General features: G+C 43.5%; 1 protein-coding gene and 1 non-coding gene across 3 annotated transcripts; both read right to left on the bottom strand.

The window, feature by feature from the left end:
- SERPINB9 (serpin family B member 9) lies at positions 1 to 20563 on the bottom strand. Of its 2 annotated transcripts, XM_035295142.3 has the most exons (7): positions 16446 to 16557; positions 13877 to 14054; positions 9304 to 9441; positions 8678 to 8795; positions 5698 to 5840; positions 4163 to 4318; positions 1 to 2638 (listed from the first exon to the last, which is right to left on the bottom strand). In XM_035295142.3, exons 2-7 carry the CDS (start codon positions 14042 to 14044, stop codon positions 2231 to 2233), a joined length of 1131 nt encoding a protein of 376 aa, XP_035151033.1. In that variant the 5' UTR covers positions 14045 to 14054; positions 16446 to 16557; the 3' UTR covers positions 1 to 2230. The 2 variants fall into 2 exon arrangements, with proteins under 2 accessions (XP_035151033.1, XP_054109751.1); XM_054253776.2 differs by lacking the exons at positions 13877 to 14054; positions 16446 to 16557 and adding an exon at positions 20406 to 20563.
- Positions 20564 to 21826: 1263 nt separating this feature from the next.
- LOC118153227 (U6 spliceosomal RNA) lies at positions 21827 to 21934 on the bottom strand. The gene has a single exon (XR_004742484.1). It is a non-coding gene; the product is annotated as a U6 spliceosomal RNA (small nuclear RNA).
- Positions 21935 to 25656: the final 3722 nt, after the last annotated feature.

The following is a 25656-nucleotide window of genomic DNA, read 5'->3' as shown; positions in this document are numbered from 1 at the left end:
TCCTATTCATAGAGTTTATTGGGCATTCCGAAGAACTGAGATGTGAAAAGCCAACTGCTTTCCTATATTTGATTATGGAAATCCCCAGGGAACTAGAGTCCCATCTCGTTTGTACTTTAGTTTCTAGTTCATAACATAGGAAATGCATAGAAACACAGTGAGATACCACTTCATACCCACTAAGATGGCCATGACTTAACATTGCTGGTGGGAATGTAGAATGGTTCAACCACTGTGGAAAACAGTTTTTCTGTTCCTCAAAAAAGGTAAACATAGAATTACCATACGACCCAGCAGTTCCACTCCTAGATATATACCCAAAAGGATGCAAAATAGATATTCAAACAAATAACAGGTACACAAACATCTCCACTATTCACCATAGCTAAAAGGCAGAAACGACCCAATGTCCATCAATGAATGAGTGGATAAATTGTGCTATAAACACATAATACAATATTATGTAGCCATAAAAATGAAGTTTTGATACATGCTACTATGTAAATGGATCTCAAAAACTTATACTAAATGAAAACAGCCAGACACAAAAGGTTTCATACAATTCAACTTATATGAAATATCAAGAATACATAACTCCGTAGAGACAGAAAGCTGATTGGTGGTTGCTGGGGGCTGGAGGGAGGAGGGAATGGGGGGTATCTGCTTAATGGGATGGGGTTTCCTTTTACAGCAGAACATTTTTTCTGGAACTTTAAACAAAGGCGGTGGTTATACAACATCGTTGACAATACCAAGTGGCAGTGAACTTCTTACTTTAAAATAGTTAATTTTATGTGATGTGAATTTCACCTCAATAAAAAAATTTTTTTTAAAAATAAAGCCAGTAATATCCAACCACTAAAAAAATAAGTTTCACAGCTTGTATATAATCAAGTTACTTATTACTGCAGTATATATAATGGTTATACAACATTGTTAACAATACCAAGTGACACTGAACTTCTCACTTTAAAACAGGTAATTTTATGTTATGTGAATTTCACCTCAATAAAAAAATTTTTTTAAAAAATAAAGCCAGTAATATCCAACCACTAAAAAAATAAGTTTCACAGCTTGTATATAATCAACTTACTTATTACTGCAGTATATATAATGGTTATACAACATTGTTAACAATACCAAGTGACACTGAACTTCTCACTTTAAAACAGGTAATTTTATGTTATGTGAATTTCACCTCAATACAAAAATTCTTTAAAACAAAAAAATAAAGCCAGTAATATCCAACCACTAAAAAAATAAGTTTCACAGCTCGTATATAATCAACTTACTCATTATTGCACCCAGATATGTAAGATAGAGTTCCAACCCTTGGTGAACCTCAGGTCTTGTTGGAGGACTATCTAAGGATACAGAGATTAATAAAATAAAAGAACTACCACAAAGGAGGTGCCCTTCAAGTGCAGAGAGTTCACATATGTACATCTGCTTGTGGAGAAAGAAAACATTTCTGAAATAAGACATTTGAAATGAGCTTTAAGGGTTGACTGGAATTTTTACTGTTAGAGGTAGAGAAACAATATCATAAAAGGTGTGATTCCCTACTAGAGGATTATCTGATAAGTTGAAAGACATTTCTTTTTCTAGTAGGGAAAGTCCAACCCAGTTGTTGTCAAAGCTTATAAATTGGGCACAGAATTGAAGACCAAGTGTCGACAGAGAATGGCTCTGTCCCCTTTGCATCCCCAGTGCCAAATGCAGTCCCCAAGTACATGTTTGACAATTGGTAAACATCAAAAATAAAATAAACATAAAATATAAATGTGCATATTAAAAACTTTTCAAAAAGCTAAGCACCAGAAAAATCTATAAAATAGCAATATCTAGCAGCATTTATTACCACGGAAGCAGCGTGTTAAGGTCACGTATTTGAGGTCTCAGGAAAGCACAGGGTAGCCAGGGTGAACTGCATGTGGAATTCTAGGAAACTCTGCATGCCATCCTATGGGATTTGGACCACAATTTTAATGCAACAGGGAATCAGTATGGTCGATTTTCCCAAGATGCTGAATAAGTGTAGCATAAATGAGTGGTCAGTATAGAAGAGTGGAGTGTGGAGCAAATCCTGAGGGCCGGCCGACAGGTAAGGAATCTGCCCTCACCTTTGCACTTGGCTTTCTAGGCCCCCATCCTCTTGGAGCTGTAGCGGAGGGGGGGATCTGGGGACACAGCAAGAGGGAAATGGCTGAGGACACTGTAAATGCACGCTTTATGGAGATGAGAACCTGCCGCAGAACAGAAGGTTATTGGCTCTGTTGTGCCTGATGAAGAAAAGGAAAGGGTGGTCAGCACAGAATCTCAGGCCAGATTCCTTGCCGCACTCTGCCTCCACCAACATGTCCGAGGCTGCTACCGCCTCCGTGCCTTCTTCATTCACCTCCACAAAAGTCTTGTGCACGAACTTGGACAGACACAGGTCTCTCTCGGCCGACATTGCCGACAAGTCAGCCTTGCCCCGTTGGAAAGCATCAACCATTCCCAAACGTGGAAGCACAGATGCCATGTCATAATCCTCCTGCAGTTTAAATTTTGGAAGGTGAACTTCAACCTCAGTGCTCTTCATACAGTCTGGCTTGGTCCAGGCTGTGAGTTTCTCAAAAGTAAGATTTTTTTCCACCTGAAAGACCAGAATGAGACTTTTAAGATTTCGACTTCAGGCACTCACAGTCCCCTTCCTCCTTTTGCTTGGGTATTGTTTATTGGCATAGGACCAGCGGCCCCTTGATCTGCCAGAAGATTGTGAGCGCTGTTACTTGTCCTGTGTCTCATGCGCCATCCCATGTACCTCTTCCTCAACAAGGGGGAGAGACACCAAGCAGCCGGAGGCAGGAAGGCTGTGGTTGTCCTTTCCTTACCCAACAGCTCCCAAGACTAATTGTATTGTGACAAGTGTCAATGCCCAGGCGACTATGTTTTTTTTTCCAATCCATGCTTATTTTTAAAAACAACAAACCATTGCTAGTAAAGGAAAGGATTGGAAATGAAAGGGCTCTCAGTGTGAGCCACCCCAGTAGGGGAATCTGCCCCAGGTGAGATTCTGCATAGTTTCTGGAGCAGAGGTTAAGGTCAGGGAGGCGGGCAGAGGGAGAGCCAATGGCTGCCTCACACACAGGCCTCTTAAGTCATGGGGTTCCACTGCCTGCCATTGCCATGGTTGACTCTGTCACCCCAGGGATCCATGCTGAAGGGAAGCCAGGTGCCTGTACGTCTCTGCCCCCGCCCCCTCCACCCCCCAAACGCTAGACTTTACACCTCCCTGGATGCCACGATCCCCCTGCTCCCAGCCTTGTTAGGTGAAAGACTTCTTCATTCTCTATTTCAGATTCTAGCCTTTAAAAGCATGATGCTAAGAATAATAATTATAATAAAGGATCACATTTGCATAGAGTTTACTATTTGCCAGGCAATGCGGTAAGCTTGCTACCTGAATTACCCACATTTTATCCTCATCATAAGCCTACCAGGCAGTAACCCCAAGCAGTGCTTTTACAGAATTAAAAGTATGGTGTCAGCTGGGCGTGGTGGCTCACGCCTGTAATCCCAGCACTTTGGGAGGCTGAGGCGGGTGGATCACGAGGTCAAGAGATCGAGACCATCCTGGTCAACATGGTGAAACCCCGTCGCTACTAAAAATACAAAAATTAGCTGGGCATGGTGGCACGTGCCTGTAATCCCAGCTACTCAGGAGGCTGAGACAGTGGAATTGCCTGAACCCAGGAGGCGGAGGTTGCGGTAAGCCGAGTTCGCGCCATTGCACTCCAACCTGGGTAACAAGAGCGAAACTCCATCTCAAAAAAAAAAAAGTATGGTGTCCTTCATCAAACTAGCAGGATTTTTATAAGCTTCCCCTACCTGGTTTATTTTAAAAGGCATTTTAACCGCCCCCGGACCCCTTCTAGCGATGAAAAAATAAAGTACTGGGATGTGTAATTTGGCAGATCACGAGGACAATACTGGGGAAAGTCAGCCTTGAACAAAAATTTGATCCCAAAGCCAAGTGCAGCCACAGTGCGCTCCGCAGGCTGCCTCCGCCGCATCGCCAACCCGGAAGGTAAAAACAAGAGGTGGAAGTGGTGCTGGAGTTTTGCCAGCAAAGGTGTCCCTCCTGCAGCCCGGGTTCCTCCTGCAGCCGTGATCTCACCGTGCTGAGCTCCACGCCGTCGTCAGGCAGCAAGACGAGCAGGCTCAGCTCCTCCCCAGCATAGGGCAGCTCCAGCAGCTGCGCGCCCACCTCGCCCACGTGGGCGAGCATAAAGAAGGCCTCCTGATACATCATCTGCACTGGCCTTTGCTCCTCCTGCAGGAAGGATTATTGAAAGAAGCAATTAACCGTTTCAAAAGAGCTGCAGTTGCCTCAGGGAGGCATCACAGTTTTCAGCACCTGTGATGGAAACCGCCATATTCATTCCCCAGTTAACACACACAAAAAAACAAAGTCAACCATTTCCTTCTTATCATCATTTCAAGCAGACACAGTACTACCCTGGGAAAGGTTTTGCTTTGTAAAATAAAATGTGATACTCTGCATTTTCCAGAGGAGAAAGTCAGATTTTGCTCGTTTAAATTATGTTCAGCAAATAGATATAAGAAAACAATATAATCAAATGAAATTAAATACATCTATTTCTATTTAATTAGAAAAAAGTATATTGTTTCTCATATTTATCCAACCCAACATATAAGAAAAAAATGTCATAAAGTGGAGTGAAACTTAAAGTTTCAAAACAGTATGACAGGGAGTGTAAATGAATACACTCTTTCCGAAAGAGTGACAACCTACATATATGGTAATGCATTTTAACCAAATCTTTTCAATTCTGATACTCTAAGGAAATATTTTTTTTAAATACCAAGAAGATATAGGCACACAGAAGTTCAGCAAAGTATTACAGTTATTAAATTTACTTTAAAAATTGATACAGATCATCTATTATAAAAATTAAAATAGTTCTAAAACCAAGGTTAGAATTCTCCTCCTCCCACCCTTTGCAACTACACAACTAATTTTTTTTAAGTTATTTAAAGTACAACTTACAAAAAATGCAAGAGGGCTACCCACTTTCATTTTCTAATTGCATTACAATGGTATATTTTTAGGAGCTGGAGGATTTGACAAATTATTCTAACCCCTGCCTTAATTTTTACTTCGATGTCACAACTAAGGGCTTTGTCACCGAGTTCTAATATTGGAAAGCTGTAAATACTGAATTAATAATAATTAACAATTCAAATAAAACTTACTTTAATTTTAAAAATAACTAATCAATGTCTTTTCACATTCTCTCCCTCCATCCTGCCCTAATCTCCTCACTCCCCATATATCACACTACTTTAACATTAACACCTTTTTTTTTTTGTTTTTTCTTTCTAACTAAGGAAATTGGGCTTAAAGGAAGATCTTTAGTTTCCAAAACTAGGTGGCAGCAATGGTTTATGAGGATTTATCAAAGGTCATAAGAGCAGTGATAAACACTACATGTATGTTAAATCTATCTATCTATATGCAGCAAATCTTTCACTCCTTCCATTTTTTCTACTGAGTTAAGAATTCATTCAGAAATATTTTAAGTTTCAAATTCTCTTTGGCTTATGCTTATGTTACTTACACTTTTACAAAGTTAAATCTTTCCCTTCAACTTCAACAAACTAGCAAGATTTTGAAAAGCCTCCCCCTACCTGGTTTATTTTAAAAGGCATTTCCCTCGTGTATGTTTCGTCAAACCATTCATTCCACTTTCCTTTGAAGTAGATAGCGTTGACAAGAACCAGCCTGGTCTCTGCATCAATTGAGCTAACCGGCAACAACTCTTCAATTTTACCTTTCAAGGAAAGCAGAGACCTGTGTTCAGTTGCTTTTTTTTTTTTTTTTTGGAGGAAGGCAGGAAGGGAGAAAGGAAGGGATGAAGGAAGGAAGGAAGGAAGGAGGGGAAGAAGCGCGGAGGGAGGGAGGGAGGGAAGGGAAGGAAGGAAATCAAGCAATGAGAGAGACATTGCCGACCTGGATCTAGAGGTTTACAAGTTGATTTCTTTTTTTGAGAGAAGGAAAGAAAAAAAAAAATAATAAAAAAATAAGTAGAGAAAGAAAGAGGAAGAGAAAGAGGGAGAGTAAACGGAAATATTGCTTTATTCTGAAAAAACTTGGGTATTAATAATGGCCAATCAATGTTTCATTTAAACTTATGAGTAGGTGTGATGTGATATTGATAAGAATGTATATTTTATTTATTTAAAGTGGGGAGCTCTATAAATATTTATTAAGTTTACTTGTTCCGGATCTGAGTTCGAGTCCTTGATATCCTTATTAATTTTCTGTCTCATTAAATCTAAGTCTCTATGTATCTGGGTGTTAGGATCGTTAGCTCTTGTTGCTGCATTGATACTTTTACCACTGTATCTTTGTTGCTTTAAAATCTATTTTATCCGATACGAGATTTGCAACTCTTGCTTTTTAATTTATTATTTATTTTTGCTCTCCATTTGGTTGGTAAATCTTTCTCTATCCCTTTGTTTTGAGTCTTTGTGTATCCTTGCATGTGAAACAGGTCTGGATGTAACATGCCATTGGGTTTTGGCTGTGTCTTTTGATTGGGGGATTTAGTCGATTTAAATTTAGGGTTACTGCCATTTGATGTTAACTGGCTGTTTGATCCATTCGTTGGTGTAAATTCTTCTTTATGTTGGTATTCTTTACTTTTTGGTATATTTTTAGAAAGGCTAATACTGGTTGTTTCTTTCTGTGTGTAATGCTTCTTTCAGAAGCTCTTGTAAAGCAGGCCTGGTGGTAATAAAATCTCTGAGTTCTTGCTTGTTCATAAAAGATTTTATTTTTCCTTCACTTGTGAAGTTTAGTTTGGCTGGATATGAAATTCTGGGCTGAAAGTTGCTTTTTATAAGAACCTGATGTATTCAGTGATCCTGAATTATTAGTTGAGAACCAAACTTCTGTTTTCAAATTTGCTGAGTTTAGGTTGTTACGTAGAGACATTACAACAGCACCTATGAGTGGTATTCATGATTACTGACACCTTGAGAGCACCCACCAAGTTGAGGATAGTGAAAGACTTGTAAGTCACTCAAGAAAAACAGGTTGGCAGAAAGTAGAAAGATTACACCAGGTTGAAGAACAAGACCAGCAAGGAATGTGAAAGGGGGCAGGGGTGTTTGTCTCACTTCGTTAAAAGGAATGTTTGATCCAACCCTTCATGGTCACACCTGATTCTAACATTCTATGACTACACGTGGACATGTCAGAAGCAGCCAGAATGGATGGCTCAAAGGGGGAAGAGCTGGCACTGGGCACATGGGGAGGTTTCTGGAAGCTTTTGAAGAGATATTACTGCTGAATCTGCTAAACAAAGCACCAGGCATCCCTGGAAAAGAGAATGTAAACAAGCAAATATCACCCCTTCTTTCCATGAAGACCAAATGGTACTTTTTCAATGAACTGAGAGCATTCCTGCTGATTCACAGCCTCAAAAGGGCATCTGTGGTAAATATTCCAAGCAGGAATGGGGGAAACAATTGCTGAGACTTTACGTGAAGAACATCTCCCATTCTTTACCATCTCATTTATTCACAGGAATGGAAATGTTCCTAGTGATACTAAGCATTAGTGCAGAGGAGTCTGAATGGTTCATCAGACCGTCATTGGTCTTGGAGGCCAAGACTGGAACATGTCCCTCTCTGAAATGAAGAAGAAGGTTCAACCCCAAATGGAGGGTATTATCAGTCTGTGGAACTCATCAGCCCTGAGATAGGGTCTGCAGTTAACCAATCAAATGTAGGCTTATCAAGTCAACTTAAATGAGCTTAAGTGGAAGACATGAAAAGTTAGAAGTGGCCTTAGCGGGTAGCAGTGATAGTGATGGATGCCCCACAGAACCTAGGAAGACGCAGCCCAAGTGACAACTCAGGCAAGATGTGTCCATCAGTCTCCTTACAGCGACAACGGAGTCACCTGACGTGAATGTTACAGGCTAGGGAGAGTATATTTTAATGTAGGTTATTAAACTGGAAACCTGGCCTGAGTTTCTTTTGACATTTGGTTTTTTTGTTTGTTTTTTGTTTTCCAGACAGGCTGGAGTGCAGTGGCGTGGTCTCAGCTCACTACAACCTCTGCCTCCCAGGTTCAGGCGATTCCCGTGTCTCAGTCTCCCGAGTAGCTGGGATTACAGGCATGGGCCACCATACCCGGCTAGTTTTTGTATTTTTTGTAGAGATGGGGTTTTACCATGTTGGCCAGGCTGTTCTCAAACTCCTGATCTCAAGTGATATGCTCACCTTGGCCTCCTAAAGTGCTAGGATGACAGGTGAGAGCCACCATGCCCGGCCCTCTTTTGACATTCTAACAGCTACTCTGGTCCTGGGAGAATACACAAAATAAATCTCTGTTGCTGAAAACCTGAGTGTCTGATCAGAACCTTTGTGAGTCCACTAAGGTTCAGTATGCCAGGAGGCCTTGCCAGTCAACATGGCTCTGACCATCTGAAACACCCATGAAATTAGAGGGGCTGGAGTAGAGAGGTGGAGGTGGGTGAGCAGAGAGAGAATGAGGGAGAGGAGGAGGAGGGAGGATAAAGGAGGGTAGAAGGAGGACTAGGAGAGCAGCAGGAGGAGGAGGGGTTGGGAGGAGTGTGGAATAACTTGTCATTCTGACCTTCAGTCTTTTCTGAGACCCAAGTGTTGATGTGTTTCCTGGACTCTTCTGCAGCTTTGATAAAAGAAAGCTGCTTCAGCTCAGCATGGTAGAATTGAAGACAGCATTCCTTAAACGTCTTCGGAGAGAAAGAGTTCAGTGAGGCTGCATTGCTAAATACAAATGTCAGCAAACTTTCAAAAATTCTAAATGTTTTATCTTTTTTAAATAAAAAGAATATGCATAACTCTTTAAAAGTGATCATATTAACATATGTTATAATATCAGAATTTGTAAACAGGTATGTATTGAACCCTGAGTAACCAGAAATGAACTTGAGAATAGTCAAGTTTTTAATAAAACAAGGTATAATTATAGAATTGTAGTCTTTACAAAAAAAAAAAAGAAGTTCAGGCTGGGCACGGTGGCTCACATCTGTAATCCCAACAGGCAGGAGGATCACTTGAGACCAGGAGTTCGAGACCAGCCTGGGCAACATAGTAAGACCCCATCTTGGAAAAAAATTACTAAAATTTTTAAAAAATTGATTAACATAAGTTTCTCAGTTTCTCTAGAGTCTTTCTCTCAGACTCTTTATCACCAGATATGTTGAATACAACTTTTATTGTTCTATTGATTCAACTTACTGAGAGGAATTTACAAGTTTTCTCTCCAAAGAGCCCGTTGGCCGTTCTCAGCAGGTACTCTGTGCCAGCCTTGTTCACTTCAGTGAGAAGCAACTGGAAACCCTGATGAATGTCCTCCTCTGTGTTTAAAGAAAGTGCCTGTTGTGAAAAACAATTTTAAAAATTAACAATTTAGCCCTTTGGTGGATGGGGAGAGGAAAGCGGGGATAGAAAACAGGAAGTGAAAGATGCAGCTCTCCTGTCTGAATGGACCTCGCTCCCTTAAAGATGAGTAACAGAAAAAAAAAGACATTGGAGAGAAAGGTTCAGAAAAGAGGTTGTGATAAAATCTTGTATCCAAAGAAAAACATAAATGCACCCTAAGTGGTGGGATAGTTATCTCTAAAATTTATAGTAAAAAAAAAAAAAAGATGCAGTTAAAAAGTTAAAAGCAGAAAAAATGCAAAGAAAAATAGAAATACAGTCATCAGAATCCTCAAAAGGAAATAAGGATATTAAATGAACAATGTGATTAATAAGACACTATAGAGAGTATACATGTGTGTATTACTTAAATAATTCAAAAAACATAACACATATTGGGCCATAAGAAAAGTCTCAAAGTCTCAATACATTCTGAAACACGGAAATTGTATAGGTTACATTCTCTAACCTCAATATAGTAATAAGAAATCAATATTATAAATAAAATACCAATAACATGAAAATGGCCCTACAAAATGTTACTAAAAACACTTTTCTAACTAAATAACTCTTCAAAGAAACCATTAAAATCCTCTTCTGGGACAGGCATGGTGGCTTATGCCTGTAATCCCAGCACTTTGGAAGGCCAAGGCAGGAGGATTGCTTGAATCCAGGAGTTTGAAACTAGTCTGTGCAACACTGCAAGATCCCATCTCCAATTAGCGGGGCACGATGGTGTGTGCCTGCGGTCCCAGCTACTTGGAAGGCTGAGGTGGGAGGACTGCTGGAGCCCAGGGCTTTGAGGCAGCAGTGAGCTCTGATCAAGCTGCTGCACTCCAGTCTTGAGCCAGACCATGTCTCAAAAAATAAAAAGGCCTCTTCTAAACAAATACTTAAAATATTCTTCTAGGCCAGGCACGGCAGCTCACATCTGTAATCCCAGCACTTTCCGAGGCTGAAGTGGGCAGATCACTTGAGGTCAGGAGTTCAAGATCATCCTAGCCAACATGGTAAAACCCTATCTCTACTAAAAATACGAAAATTAGCCTGGTGTGGTGATGTGTGCCTGTAATCCCAGCTACCCGGGAGGCTGAGGCAGGAAAATCACTTGAACCTGGGAGGTGGAGGTTGCAGTAAGCTGAGATCACAGTACTGCACTCCAGCCTGGGCGACAGAGCAAGACTCCTCAAAAAACAAAGAAACAAAAAATATTTTTCTAAATAAGTATATGACACATGATTTAGAAAATAATCAAAATATGGGTGATATATATTAGACCAAAGAGTCTGGCCAAAGATAAATTTAAACATAGCATTGTTTTTAATATTACTAAGAAAATAATGAAATGCTAAAACTTTAAATCATTATGTTAGAAAAGATACAGAAAAACTCCTAAGGAATTTTGGGACCAACACAAAATGGTCAATGAATCCAAGGGCTGGTTTTAAAAGAAAACACACATACTCACAGACAAAACAGACAACCTCACAGCACATGTGAGAAAAATGAGAAAAAGTACCCAAAGGAAGGTTATATATAAAAAAGAGGTTACAGCAATGTATACAAAGGGAATGTTAAAACAATAAAAACCGTGTCTAATTCTTTTCAGTGAAGTATTGATTATGTTACCAAATGCCAGTCAGAAATATGAATATTAGCCAAGCAATGGTGGCATGCACCTGTAATCCCAGCTCCTCAGGAGGCTGAGGCAAGAGAATCACTTGAACTCAGGAGGCGGAGGTTGCAGTGAGCTGAGATAGCGCCACTGCACTCCAGCTGGAATGGCAGAGAGAGACTCTGTCTCATAAAAAAAAAAAAGGAATCTATTATCACTGACAATGAATAAACCGAGAGAGAGAGAGAGAGAGAGAGAGAGAGAGAGAGAGAGAGAAGTACTTCTAAAAAGGCTTAGATGATCTTTTGAGGGATTTTTTCTAATATTCAAACAATTTCTACTTCCCGTGTAATGCACACTCTTCTAGAACAGAGAAAAAAGAGGAAGCTACTCAATTTATTCTAGACAGCTCATAGACTGCTGATAAGAAACCCTGTCAAAAATAGAACAAAACCAAAAGCTAAGACCAGTTTCACCTACATCTGTGATACCGCTATGACTAGCCATAGCCAACACATGCTGAGCACTTGCTTTACATAGACTCTCCTGGACTCCTCAATTAACTGAAAAAACGTTTATAAGAGTAAAGATACTGTATAATCACCAAAGTTCAACATGTCAAGTGAAAATGGGAAAATAAGACTGGAGGAAGATGTTATCAAGGGTGGTTGTCTGCGTGTGATGATTTCATAGGGATTTTTTTTTCCTCCCTTCTACTTTCCTTTTTGTTTTTGTTTCTGTTTTTTTTTTTTTTGTTTGTTTGTTTTTAAATAATAAGATGGGGTTTCACCATGATGGATGGCCAGACTTGTCTTGAATTCCTGTCCTCAAGTGATCTACCCACCTTAGCCTCCGAAAGTGCTAGGATTACAGGCGTGAGCCACCATGCCCACCTCTACTTTCCTTTTTTAAAGAGTTTTGTAGTGGATTTTTACTACTTAAATAATGAAGAAAAAAATAAAAATTATTTAAAACATTTCTAATGACATTAACGCTTCCCTTCATGTTACAGGTAGCAATGTGCACTCGGCATGTTTGGTGCCTCAGGAGTCTCCAGTTGCACACTGGAGCCCTGGAGAGTTCCCGGCGTCACGCCGCAGAAGGTAACCAGACAATTTTGGTGCTCTCAAAGATAAACTTTCAATAAGGGTTTATCAGTGAGCCTAAAACATAGAAAAAGATCATAAAAATTTAATCATAAGCAACTTGAGAGTCAAAATGAAGTCACTAATGTTAAAAAAAAAAAGGAAAAAGAAAAAAAAACAACTTGCCAGGCACAGTGGCTCATGCCTGTAATGCCAGCACCTTGGGAGCCCAAAGCGGGTGGATCACAAGATCAGGAGTTCGAGACTAGCCTGGCCAACATGGTGAAACCCCGTTTCTACTAAAAATCCAAAAAAAATTAGCCAGGTGTGGTGGCAGGCGCCTGTAATCCCACTATTCAGGAGGCTGAGGCAAGGAGAATCGCTTGAACCCGCGAGGCGGAGGTTGCAGTAAGCCAAGACTGTGCCACTGCACTGCAGCCTGGGAGACAGGAGAAGACTACGTCTCAAAAAAAGAAAAAAGAAGCAAAACACACACACACACACAAATAACCTTGACAGAGCCAGCGAAAGCCGCAAAGGGAGGGTTCTCACGCTTGAATGCCTGGTAACAAAACTATCACAGAGGACTCTAATAACCACACCCTTGCACAAAGGCCATCACAGCCTTACACGAAAAACACTTGTGCAAGGACATCTACCCAGGAACTCCCCATCCAACCTCACACTGGTGTCACCTTCCTTGTTGATCTTTTTTGCCAGAAATAAGTATTTCAAAGGAGTTATGTAATCTTCTTTACTTTTTAATTTAAAAACCGTAGTCTTCGTTTACCACCCTGAATATGCACATAGCTTGCTATGCCATGTGCATTTTCACTGCAACACTCTATGTGCAAATAAATATCTTTTAGAGAGCCTCTCTGTGCTTATTATTGAGGTTGGTACCCTCTACACATAAACCTTCTTTCCTTCACACAAGGAGCTGGGAAATGATTAAGATGAGTAATTCACCACTGAAAAATGTCATCAAAGAAGAAAAGAGTCATCTTGAGCAAAGGGCAGTGGGAAACACTCCTACAATGAAGGCGTGTCCAGGGCCTGTACTCAGGGATGACACAAGCTTTTGGTTTCAACTCAAGTACGTGTCTCCTCCCCTCTCCACAAACCTCTGGGGACAAGCACAGAGCTCGAATCATTTCCAGAAGTTCTCTGAGTGTTGCTGAGACTGAGCTGAGGAGTACCTGCACAGTGTGCAGCTGTAACTAAGCACACGCCTTGGAATCCTTGCAAATTTCTGTTTCTGCTCTCCCTGAGCCCTTGTTACAGAACCAACTCGAAACAGGTATTAACCCTCCTTACCGATAGAAGTTTATAGTTACAAAGTCTCTTGCTCCAAAAAGAGGTAGATCTTTGCAACTCGTGTTTCAAATAATTTCAGTATCATTTTCTAAACAAAGATTCCATGCTAGGACCAGATAGCTTGGAGGGTCTTTTCCAAAAGATTAACTGATGACACTCTCCCCCCAAATAAATCTTGGTGGAGCAGAGTTCCTGCCTCCGTGCCCTGTCCCTCTTCCTCCCCAGTGGACTCCCACCTCCCTGAAATGGCCCGTGCATACTCGGGCCCCAGTCCTGTCCTCCATCATCAGTGGCTTTGGAGTGTGAGTGTGAAATTGGTGACAGAACACGCAACCCAGACCAGTTCCCACTCCTGGGGAACGGGCAAGCTTACCTGGGCCATCTGGGTGGCAGTGTTTCCCTTTGCCCCCAGGAGAACCATGGCCAGGGCAGAGGAGATGCTCATGGGAGAACAGAACACATTGCCTGAAGGGTTATCTTCACATAGTAGCTTTAACAGGCTTATGGCAAAGGTGCCACTTGCATTAGAAAAAGTTTCCATGATGCAGGGCCTGGAAACCAAGAATAAAGAGAAATGCGGTTTCGACATTCCCTAAATGTTACTGACCTACTTACTACGCGGCGATTTTGGAATCGTACCTTTTGTTTTCATCTCAAAGTTGGTATTTTAAGTTGGAGAAAAATCTATTTTCTGCTAGTCTCTGACCAAAAACTAAGTGCAAATATTAAGGTAATTAGCTAAGAGTGGTGATGGCAGCAGCGCAAACCACCCACAGCAACAGAACTGGCTCGCCTGCAAGAGCGCGTGCTCTCTCTCTCTCTCTCACACACACACACACACACACACACACACACACACACACACAGCTGGGAGCAGGGAACTCCAATTCTTTCCATAAGGACCAGATCGTCCTCCCTGGCCCCATCTGAGGAGGACAATGGGGCCAGGGAGGAGGAAAATGCTGTTCTTATTCTTGCAGGCACTTACAGAGTCCTTGTGAGATTTTCAACTAGGCACCAGCCCGTGGCCTCCCTGTCATTTAGTTGATACACAACAGACACTGACATGCTGAATCTGATCCAGAGACAGACAGCTGTGAGGCAAGGAGTTGCTGTCCATGGAGTGTCCACGGAGGCAAGTGAGTGGGTCCTGGATGGCTGGGGTGGAGCCAGTCTGCTCACAGCCAGCCAGACTGGCCCAGGCCCACTCTGACATCCCAGGAATGCATTCAGGGCTCCTGCCCAGTCACTAGCCTCTGGACATCATGTGACCGTTTAACATTGAAAGTGAGACTTAGAGAATTGTGTGTTGCTTTTGCTTCCTTTCATTTTCTTTTTAATGTTCTTGCTAACTCAGAAACATCCATGTGGGAGCTTTCCTCATTACTCCCAGCAAAAGCCAGGAGGGTCGATCGTGAAACCAGTGAGAACCAGGAGGTGGTGGTGCCTGTGAAGCCAGGGGAGGCAAAGTGTGAATGTGGGTGGGTGGGTCTCTTGGCCACAGATCTGAAACCAAAGGAAAGCCCACCCCCAGGCTGCAGTTCCCAATGCCCTTGGAAATGAGCCTCACCCATCCAGCTGAGGCTGGGAGACCTCCCTGACTCCTTCCCCTCTCTCCCTCCTCCCCCACCCTCATCCCCAAGTCCTGTGCTCCTCACCCACATTTCTCTCCACTTCAGATCCTGTGCCTGGCCTAGTGACCAGGCCCCCTCCCTGACCCTCTGGTCTTTCCAGAGCTGCTCCCCACTGTCCGGACACCTCACCTGTGCTTCCCAAAACGCCAGCCAGACCACTGGAGAGCCTTGGATAATGAATACAACCTGCTGCCGGCAGCCACCCTCAGCCACAGCCACACAGCATCCTGAGAGGAAAGCGGTGTCTCCATCCTCTCGTCCTTCCTCCTAAATCTCCCGGGGCCTTAGGGTCTGCTCAAAGGCGCCTTGTTGAAATGGTTTCTTCTCCACCTGCCCCTCCCCAGATCCAGCCTCACTCAGGTCACAGCCTCCACCTTTGGCCATCCTGAACCTCTCCCAAAGTCACCTCTTGGCAAACACTGTTGGTCCCCCTTAAGGAGGTGCCATGACAATCACGGATTAATTCCACTCACCCTCAAACATCTGGGCCCCCCCGCCCGAGGCTCTGATTCCCATCCTACAGAAGGCTCTCTTGACTCCGCTGGCGCGGACCTCCCCAGCACCACCCTTTCTCCCAAAAGTGATTCCTCATCTACCTGCTGGCGGTCTCCACAGACCTGCAGGCAAAGGGCTGTGCCTGGCTCTCCGGATTCTTGTGTGTGTTTTTTGATTTTTGTTTTGTTTTGAGACGAGGTCTTGCTCTGTCTCCCAGCCTGGAGTGCAGTGGCCGCAATCTCAGCTCACTGCAACCTCCGCCTCCCGAGTTCGAGCTATTCTCCTTCCTCAGCCTGTAGCTTACATTATTACAGGAGTGCGCCACCACGCCCGGCTAATTTTTTTATTTTTAGTAGAGACCGAGTTTCACCACATTTGTCAGGCTGGTCCCGAACTCCTGACATCACAGGATCACACTGCCTTGGCCTCCCAAAGTGCTAGGATTACAGGCGTGAGCCACCGCGCCCGGCCGAGACTGGTAACTTTAAAGGACAGAGAAGCAGCAGGACAGGCGTCATCCTGCGGATCCCAGAGCAGAAAAGAGCAGTGAGAAAACAGGGCTGTCAGGTGGGGAGGAGGCTGCAGGGAAGGCGGCGTCCGCGCTGGCTGGGGAGCGCCGAGGCAGAGACCGGCTGCGAGCTGCAAGGGACCCGCAGAGACCGTTGCTGTCTCCCCAGAGACCGCTCCGCCTCCCCGGGGCTCTTGGCTGAGAGACCGCTTCTGTCCTCAGGTCCCATCTCGGGGTGGCAGCCAGGGGACCTGAAGCTCGCCACTCCCGTCCCCCACCCGGGCCCTGCGCGGGGACGCCCTCACCTGCCACCTCGTCCAGCGCTGCGCCCTCTCCGTGCCGGGCTCCGAGCCTGGTCGCCGATTCCCAAGGCGCAGGACCAGGCCCTGCTGCTGAGCTCAGAGGGTCCCCATTCACTCCCAGCCTCAGCCTGCACCGCCTTTTATTACCACATGTCGGGCGCCTCCCACACTTGCTGCTTGACTGGGGCTCCGCCTGCCGGGACCAGCAGGGCCGCAGGGCTTGGTGGCCGAGAGCAGGGCTAGGGGCCAGGGCCGGCCAGGTTCGCTCTGTCCGCCCCGCCCAGGGCGATGTCCGCGCAGGACCGCCCCCACCCTCTTCCCCCCGCCTGAGGCCAGCCAGGTGACCAAGGCGCTCTCCTGGCCTGACCCACCCCAGCGCCACAACCGCTTCAAAACCGGGTTCTGAAACTGACAGCCCACAGAAGTAGGCTGGTAGTCTGCGGTGCCCAGAGCCTCCGCGCCAAGAAACAAGGGGTCTGCGGGAAGGAGACAGAGCCTGAAACCCTGAACTTTTCTACTTCCAGAAAGCGAAAGTCGGGTGACAGCCAAGCTGGATGTTCCAGTTGGAAGGCCCCATGGGTCTGTGTTCCACGCCTCTTGTCTTAGAAATATGAGGGATTCAGTTAACCAAAGCATTTGTTCCAGATTCTGCCACTAACTAGTAGTACTCTTGGGTACTAGTACTAACTGGTACTAGTCCAGATAGAGAAGCAGGCGTCCTCACTGCTAGTACCGGAACCCTTCTCCAGCCACAGCTGCTTGGACTGCCGTTGGTTTAAGCAGCCCCACCATTCCGGCAAAGTGATGGGAAGAGACACTGAGTGAGACGGGCTCAGGACACTCCTGTATCCTCTATCAGGGGTCCAGAGGCAGAGACTTGGAGGAGTTGAGGCAGCAGTTTGTGATGTCATCAGATATCCCCCCCACCGCCTCCATCCTAGGCTGGACGCAATTTGAAGCATTTTGTGTTGACACGGTGACAATCAGAGGAAGAGAACAGACCAAATGGCTCCCAGGGAGAGGCTCCCAGAAGCCGTGCCCTCCCATTTCAAATTGACCAGAAGTAGAGCTTTCTCCTGAGGGCCTGAATTAGGGAGAGGCAAGCCAGGTGCCTAAGGCACAAAATTTCGGGAAGGCAGCACTCGTGGGGGCCAACCCTGCATTTTCTCGCCCGGAGAATCAGAACCTCCTCCAATTTTACACTATAGGTGCCTAGTTTGCTTTTTTTTATGTTTTTTGTTTGTTTGTTTGTTTGAGGAAGTCTTGCTTTGTCAACCAGGCTGAAGTGCAGGGGCATGATCTTGGCTCACTGCAACCTCCTCTCCCTGGTTCAACCGATTCTTCTGCCTCAGCCTCCCAAGTAGCTGGGACTGCAGGCGTGGTCCACCATGACTGGCTAATTTTTGTATTTTTAGTAGAGACGTGGTTGGTGTTTCACCATGTTGGCCAGGGTGGTCTTGAATTCCAGACCTCATGATCCGTCCGCCTTGGCCTCCCAAAGTGCTGGGATTACAGGCATGAGCCACCACACCGAAAGCACCTTTACTAAAAGACAATTGACTACCATAATATTCATCCTTTAAAGCATGCAATTCAGTAGCTCTGTTTTGTTGTTTTTGGTGGAGTCTCGCTTGACTAGGCGCCCGGCTGGAGTACAGTGGCACGATCTCAGCTCACTGCAACCTCCACCTCCTGGTTCCAGCCATACTCCTGCCTAGGACTCTGGAGTAGCTGAAACTACAAGGATGCACCACCATGCCCGGCTAATTTTCATATTTTTAGTAGATGGAATTTCACCCCGTTGACCAGGCTGGTCTCCAACTCCAGACAACGGGTGACTCACTCAAACTGCTGGGATTACAGCCTGAGCCACCACGCCTGACCAAAAATCTATTTAAAAAAAAAAAATCAATAAAAAAATTCTAGCTAGACTGATCAGGCAGGACAAAAAAAGAGAAAGAGAGTGAGAGAGAGAAAGGGAGAGAGAGAAGACACAAATGATCAGTATCAGGAATAAAAGAGATGGTGTCACTGCAGATTTTATATATATTAGAAAGAAAGATATGGCTATAATGAACAACCTCATGCCAATAAATTTGACAAATTAGATAAAGTGGACAAATATCTTGAAAGACAAAACCTACCAAAACTCACTCAAGAAGAAATAGGTATCTTAAACAGTCTTGTCTTCTTATTAAGTTACAGTAATCAGAACGGTGTGGTACTGGGATTTTAATAGACAAATACATCAATGGAATTATCTAGAGTTCAGAAATAGGCCCATACACCTATGATCAATTGATTTTCTGCAATGCTGCCAATGTAATTCAGTGGAGAAATGATGGTCTTTTTGTCAGGCCTCCATGTGCAAGTCTGGACCCAGGAAGTCTAAAGTCCTGACTGCCTCGGCTGATCACTCCCCATCCCCGACCCTGTCTGAGGTCACCATTATTCTTGATCGCCTAGTGGAGCTTCCCTCGTACATAAGCTTCCCCTCACCTCACCCTACCATCTTAACTGTTATTAAGATAATGTGAATACTCCTCACCCCACCCTACCATCTTAACTACTCTTATCCCTCCCACCATTTTAACTGAACTTATGGTAATGTGTACTCCTCGCCTCTACCCCCACTACTGTAACTGATCTTACTCTGTAACTTTCCACTGCCCACCCCAAACCTATAAAACCAACCCCTATCCCACTGCCCTTTGCTAATGCCCTTTTTGGCCTTAGCCCACTTCCCCCCCACCCCCAGGTGAATAAAGAGCCACATTGCTCACACAAACCTGTTTGGGGGTGATCTCTTCATTCAAGAAATGTGTTTTTAACACTTTTCAACATATGCAAAAACATGAACTTAAAATGGATCCTAGGCATAGATGTAAATTCTAATGCTATAACATTTCTAGAAGAAACATTGGAGACAATTGTTGTGACCTTGGGTTAGGCAAAAAGTTGTTATATTTGACAACAAATGCATGATGTATAAACAAAAAGATCTGATAACTTGAACTTCACGAAAATTAAGAATTCCTGCTCTTTGAAAAGCACTGTTATCAAAATGAAAATTCAAGTTGCAAACTGGGCAAAAATATTTACAAAAAGGATATCTGATAAAGGACTTAGTATTTATGAGAACTCTCAAATGCAATAATCAAACAAAACCAAAATAAAATAAAATGTGAGTGAGAAATTTAAAAAGACATTTCATCAGAAACATACATAGATGGCAAATGAACACATTTTAAAATGCGGAACGTCACTAATCACGGAAATGGAAACTAAAACCTCCATGAGAAACCACTACACATTGATTATCATTAGTAAAAATGACAACAACACTGATAAAAATGACAAAATCTGTCAAGTTTTGGTGACTAGAACATTCTTATGCTCCTGAGAATGTTCAGTGTACAATCATTTTGAAAGACAATTTGGCAGTTTCTTAAACTGACACAAGAACAGAAAATCAAACACCACATGTTCTCACTCATAGGCCGATGTTGAACAATGAGAACACATGGACACAGGGAGGGGAGCATCACACACAGCAGGAGGGGTCTGTTGGTGGGGGTGAGCATGATCTAACAGAGAACCCAGTCTAGCGAGGTATATTTTATAAAAGAGCCGTGTTACAAATGGCTCATGTAACAGGGGATGAACTGTGACTCCAAAACAGAGCCAGGAGCAGCTGCTGCTCAGTCTGAGTCAAAAAGGCAAGTCTAAGGCTCATTTCTCACCTCAACTCCAGACTCCTGCTACCCAAAGTACGGTCCATGGACTGGCAGCACCTGAATTATGCAGAATCTTGTTAGCAATCAGAAATCTGAGGGCACACCCCAGACCCACAGAATCAGAATCTGCATTTTAACAATATCCCAGGAGATTTGTGTATTAGTTTTCTGGGGTTGCAAGATCAAAGTGGCCACAAGCTGTGTGGCTCAAACAACAGTAATTTACCTTCTCACAGTTCCAGAGTCTGGATGTCCAAGTTGGAGGTGTCAGCAGGGTTGATTTCTTCGGAGGGCTGTGTGGAAGAATCTGTGTCAGGCCTCCCTCTCTGGCTTGTGGATGGCCACCTTCTTGCTGTGTCTTTGCATGGCTTTCCCTCTGTATCTGTCTGTGTCCAGATTCCCTCTTCTTATAAAGACACCAGTCATACTGACTGGAAATACCCTATCTCCAACCACAGTCACATTCTCACATGGGACTTAGGACTTCAACATAGAAATTTGGGGGGAACACAGTTCAGCCCATAGCAATTCATATGCACATTGTTTAGAAATATTGACTTGATCAACCTTCTCATCCAAGAATCATAACCAGTAATTATTGGGCCTTTACTTAACCCTTCCTTCAGAATGCAGAATTATGTTCTTATATTTTTAGTACTCTCTCTTGTTAGTCTCCTTAAAATTTGTCCTCACCAGCAATTCCCTTCCTCCTTAACAGAAATGCATACACACGCTCACCAAAGACTCACAGTGGTGTTCATTCAGCCCTAGTTTTAATAATTCTAAACTGGAAATTCCTCAGATGCTGGCTGGCAGGTGAACTTAGAGAAATGAGCTCAAGCTGGAATCCACACTCAGACTCTCTGCCCAGGGCTCAGCAGGTGAGACGGGTGTTGTCATGGAGACATAGAATGACTATGCTCAGCCTCTCCCGGGCACAGGGCAGCCCCAGCACCTGGCTGTGCATCTGTCTCCATTCCCTAATTGAAATGTCGCTTGCTTAAACATCATCTGAACTGTCTTTTGCTCCAAATGAAAACATAAAAGTAACACCAGATTATTGAAAAATGGTACCGTTTACTTAAAAAAAGAAGATATCTTTAACTCCAAGAAACTCCAACATACAGATAGTAAAGTTTGTATTTCTGTCTCTTTATGCTGATACATGTAAAATCTTCATTAGTGCATTTAGTATTGAGTGCAAAGTACTATTGTTCCAGTAGATTAAACATTACCAGTAAGAGGTAATGGGCTAGCAAATATTTCTATATTGATTATATATTAACTTCTATATTAGTTTTGTAAGAAATTCTGTTTTTTTTTTTCTCTTTTGAGAAGCTGCTTAGAGAAGCACTCCTAGGGACCTTATAATTAAAAAATTATTTATCTAGGTTAAGAGGAGCAGCATCAACTAATCTTGAGGTCTTTATATATATATATATATTTTTTTAATTGTGTTTTAGGTTTTGGGGTACATGTGAAGAACATGCAAGATTGTTGCATAGATACACACATGGCAATGTGGTTTGCTACCTTCCTCCCCATCACCTATATCTAGAATTTCTCCCTGTGTTATCCCTCCCCCAACTCCCCACCCCCACTGTCCCTCCCCTAGATCCTCCCCACAGACCCCAGTGTGTGATGCTCAAAAATATGGAACACTTCCATGAATTTGTGTGTCATCCTTGCGCAGGGGCCATGCTAATCTTCTCTGTATCGTTCCAATTTTAGTATATGTGCTTCTGAAGCGAGCACATATTGAGGTCTTTGAGATGAAGGTCGTGGTTAGAAAAGATATTATAAGCCAGAGGGAGTGACACTTTTATCCTAAGCAGATGCCCAGTCACATAATCGGTTTTATGGCTTTATTTTTCTTACAGAGGAGAACTGGACAAAATGTGTAGTGTGAGCCATTTTTAAAGCTTGCATCAAACATATGTTATACTTTTATACCTTTGAGCAATCTGCTACTTTTAAGTTGATGGAGACCAAATCCAAGCTGTGATGGCCAAATCCAATGCCATTATCACATTCAAAAGGAGTATACAAAAGTGTTTAGATGCCGGGTGCGGCGGCTCACGCCTGTAATCTCCGCACTTTGGGAGGCCAGGTGCAAGCACCACCTGAGGCCGGGAGTTTGAGGCCAGGCTGGGCAACAAACTGAGATCCCGTCTCTTAAAAAAAAAAGTGTTCAAAGTAAGCGTTAACACCTGGTAACTCACTTTTTCTTGTGTTCAGAGTTGTATAGACATGAATTTTCTTTTTTTTAGATGGAATCTCATTCTGTCACCCAGGCTGGAGTGCAGTGGCATGATCTCAGCTCACTGCAATCTCCACCTCCCTGGTTCAAATTATTCTCCTGCCTCAGCCTCCCAAGTAGCAGGGACAACAGGTGTGCACCACCACACCGGGCTAATTTTGGTATTTTTAGGAGAGAAGGGGTTTCATCACGTTGGCCAGACTGGTCACGAACTCCCAACCTCAGGTGATCCGCCTGCCTTGACCTCCCAAAGTGTTGGAATTATAGGCATGAGCCACTACGCCTGGCCATAACCATGAATTTTAAGGCAACAAATGGGGCATCACTGTCAGTGCCATTGCAAGAAACTGGCTGAGTCACTGGGTGAGTAATTATGCCTGTAATCCCAGCACTTTGGGAGGCCGAGGCAGGCTGATAGAGGTCAGTAGTTCGAGACCAGCCTGGCCAACATGGTGAATCCTCGTCTCTACCAAAAAAAAAAAAATATATATATATATATATATATATATATATATATTAGATATAGATATACACACACAAAAAAAAACAAAAAACGCGGACCATGATAGCATATGGCATAGCTCAAATATGCCGACCTGTGCTCCACGTCCCTTCAATCCAGATCATATGACCAACTATGGAAAATGGGTTTGGCAAAGGATAAAAAAACAGAACTATGAAAACAATAGTTATTTCAGTTTTTCCTCTCCCTTCTCTTTCTCCCCCGACTAAAAGTTATACGGGGGTGGGGGTGGGGGATGAAATCTGTTCAAAAATAGCTAAGAATCAAGAGATTTTGCAATTATGTATATTTTCCATTTAAAATATCTCCCACTTTATTACTTTAAGAAAGTCACAACATATCACAAAAATATATCTTTATTTGATTGCTTTTAACAGTTTTCCCAGATTGAAGATATGCATGGCCCCAGAGGAAGCATTTTTCCAGGATTTTCCAGCACTGTCCAGAGGAAGGGAGTCTGCGATTCTCACACCAGGTCCAAGGGTTTTTCAAAAATCACTACTTCGTGATCAGACAACCCCAAGAGAAATAACAGAATCCTGTTGCTGGCCTGAAAACCTGGCAAACACATAGGCAAACCTTGGTCACTGAGCCTCAGTGAGACACAAGGAGGACCCACCCAGCCCTCCTTCCTTCCTCACTCCAAGCTCACTGCAAATAAAGTGACACCAATGACCCAGCCATTGTGCGTCTCTGGACTCTGTATCTTGAGCAAAGGCCACATTTTCTAGCTCTGCCTGTGGGTGTCTGGCACGCTTCCTTAAAGGCCTGCAAAGGGCAAAACATGAAGTGTGGCCCTATTCATTCTGCAACGCTTTTCACAATTTCAAAAACATTCCACATCCACCCCCTCCCCACAACATGTTCCTACCATACATGCTGACACAGTTAGGCCCCATTTTAAGACTTATGCATTCAGTTAACAAAAGATAACTGGCCACCTGTCATGCGCCTGATTTGGCACTTGCTGGGTACTTGGTACAAAGTTGAAGACACAATATCCCACCCGAGAGGGCCACAGTCTGAGGGAGAGAAGGCAAGCACAGCAATATTCTTCCAAGGTACCCCGAACATCCCCAGAATGCCCCAGCCCAACACTTAAGCTCCATAGGGACTTTCTGCTAAATCTTTTGTCTCTCAACTGGACTGTGAGCCTCAGGACAGCCTAACCCTCCTTTACTAATATATATATTTTTTGAGATGGAGTTGCCAGGCTGGAGTGCAATGTTATCTCAGCTCACTGCAACCTCCATCTCAAGTAATTCTCTACCTCAGCCTCCTGAGCAGCTGGGATTGTAGGCACACACCACCATGCCCAGCTAATTTTTGTATTTTTAGTAGAGATAGGGTTTCACCACCTTGGCCAGGCTGGTCTTGAACTCCTGACCTCATGATCCACCCTCCTTGGCCTCCCAAAATGCTGGGATTACCTATGTGAGCCACTGCGCCTGGCCTACTAATTTTTACATTAGCAGCATGGTACATTTGGCCCCTTGTACTGCATCCACAGATTCAACTAACTGCAAATGGAAAATAGTCAGAAAAACATAAAAAAACACATTAATAAAAAAATACACATTTTAAAACAATACAGTATGACAGCTACTTATACAGCATTTACACTGTATTAGGCATTATACATAATCTAGAGATGATTTAAAGCATATAAGAGGATGTTACACAGGCTAAGTTGGCATAGGTTATTTGCAAACACTACACCATGCTATATTAGAGACTTGAGCATCTGCAGAGCTCCGTGTTTGCTGGGATCCTGGAATCAATCGGATACCAAGAGACAACTGTATTTGTTGAAACATATTTGTTGAATGTTTGAAAGGCTTCGTAGTGGGATTAGATAATCAAGAACTAGAAATCTACAAGTGGGCAAACAGGGAAATGGCATTTTAGATCCAGATCATGGGGAGGCTTGAGAGAACAGGGACAAAGGAAGGTCCCTAAGGATGGACTGGGAAGGGTCTGGAGTGTGTGAGTGCATGTGTATGTGTGTGTGTGTGCGTTTAAGTATGTGTGTCTGGAGGGGGATAAGGCAAGCATAGCAGCAGGAGATGAGCCTTGAAAAGCATGTTGAGGTCATATCAGAAAGGTCTGTATGCATTACTTTGAAGCCCAGATATGGGGCCCTTCCGTGATCACCCAGTTTCAGCTGTGATGGGCTTGGCACTAGGCTCCCATCCTCTGTCCATCTTCGTGTTCTCAAACAATCTTGCTTCTACAGAAGAGGTAGTGGGGAGAAGGAGGTGGCCCCTTGTGTTCCCAGTATTATCCAATCACAATAGTCAAAGATCAGGCCGATGTTCAAAAACAATCTCTGGGATCACTGGTGCTTATTCAGCCAAAGGACCCAGAATCTGCCCCAGTGGGATTTAAGCCCACAGCAGGCAACCTCCACAGGGGAGTCCCCAGCAGCAGCGATGACAGGGATGTATTTGAACCTTACAGAAGACCCCTTGGAATCTAGCCAATCAGGTGGCCAGGATCACCCCACGCAGCTCACTGATCTCAAATAACATCCTCCTGCATGCTACCTGGTAGAATTTGTTTAGGCCTCATTTGTGCATTATGGAAGGAGTTTTTCTGGACTGTAAGTACCTGTTTAAGGAAATAAAAGCTACTCAAATTTAAAACCTCAGTTTAATGAACAGATTTTTTTATTTACAAAAACTATTCTGTCAG

This window comes from Callithrix jacchus, chromosome 4 (genome assembly GCF_049354715.1).
Source record: "Callithrix jacchus isolate 240 chromosome 4, calJac240_pri, whole genome shotgun sequence".
Classification (NCBI taxonomy): Eukaryota; Metazoa; Chordata; class Mammalia; order Primates; family Cebidae; genus Callithrix; species Callithrix jacchus.
Note: the sequence above shows the minus strand (reverse complement) of the source record. Positions and strands in the feature narration are given on the sequence as shown.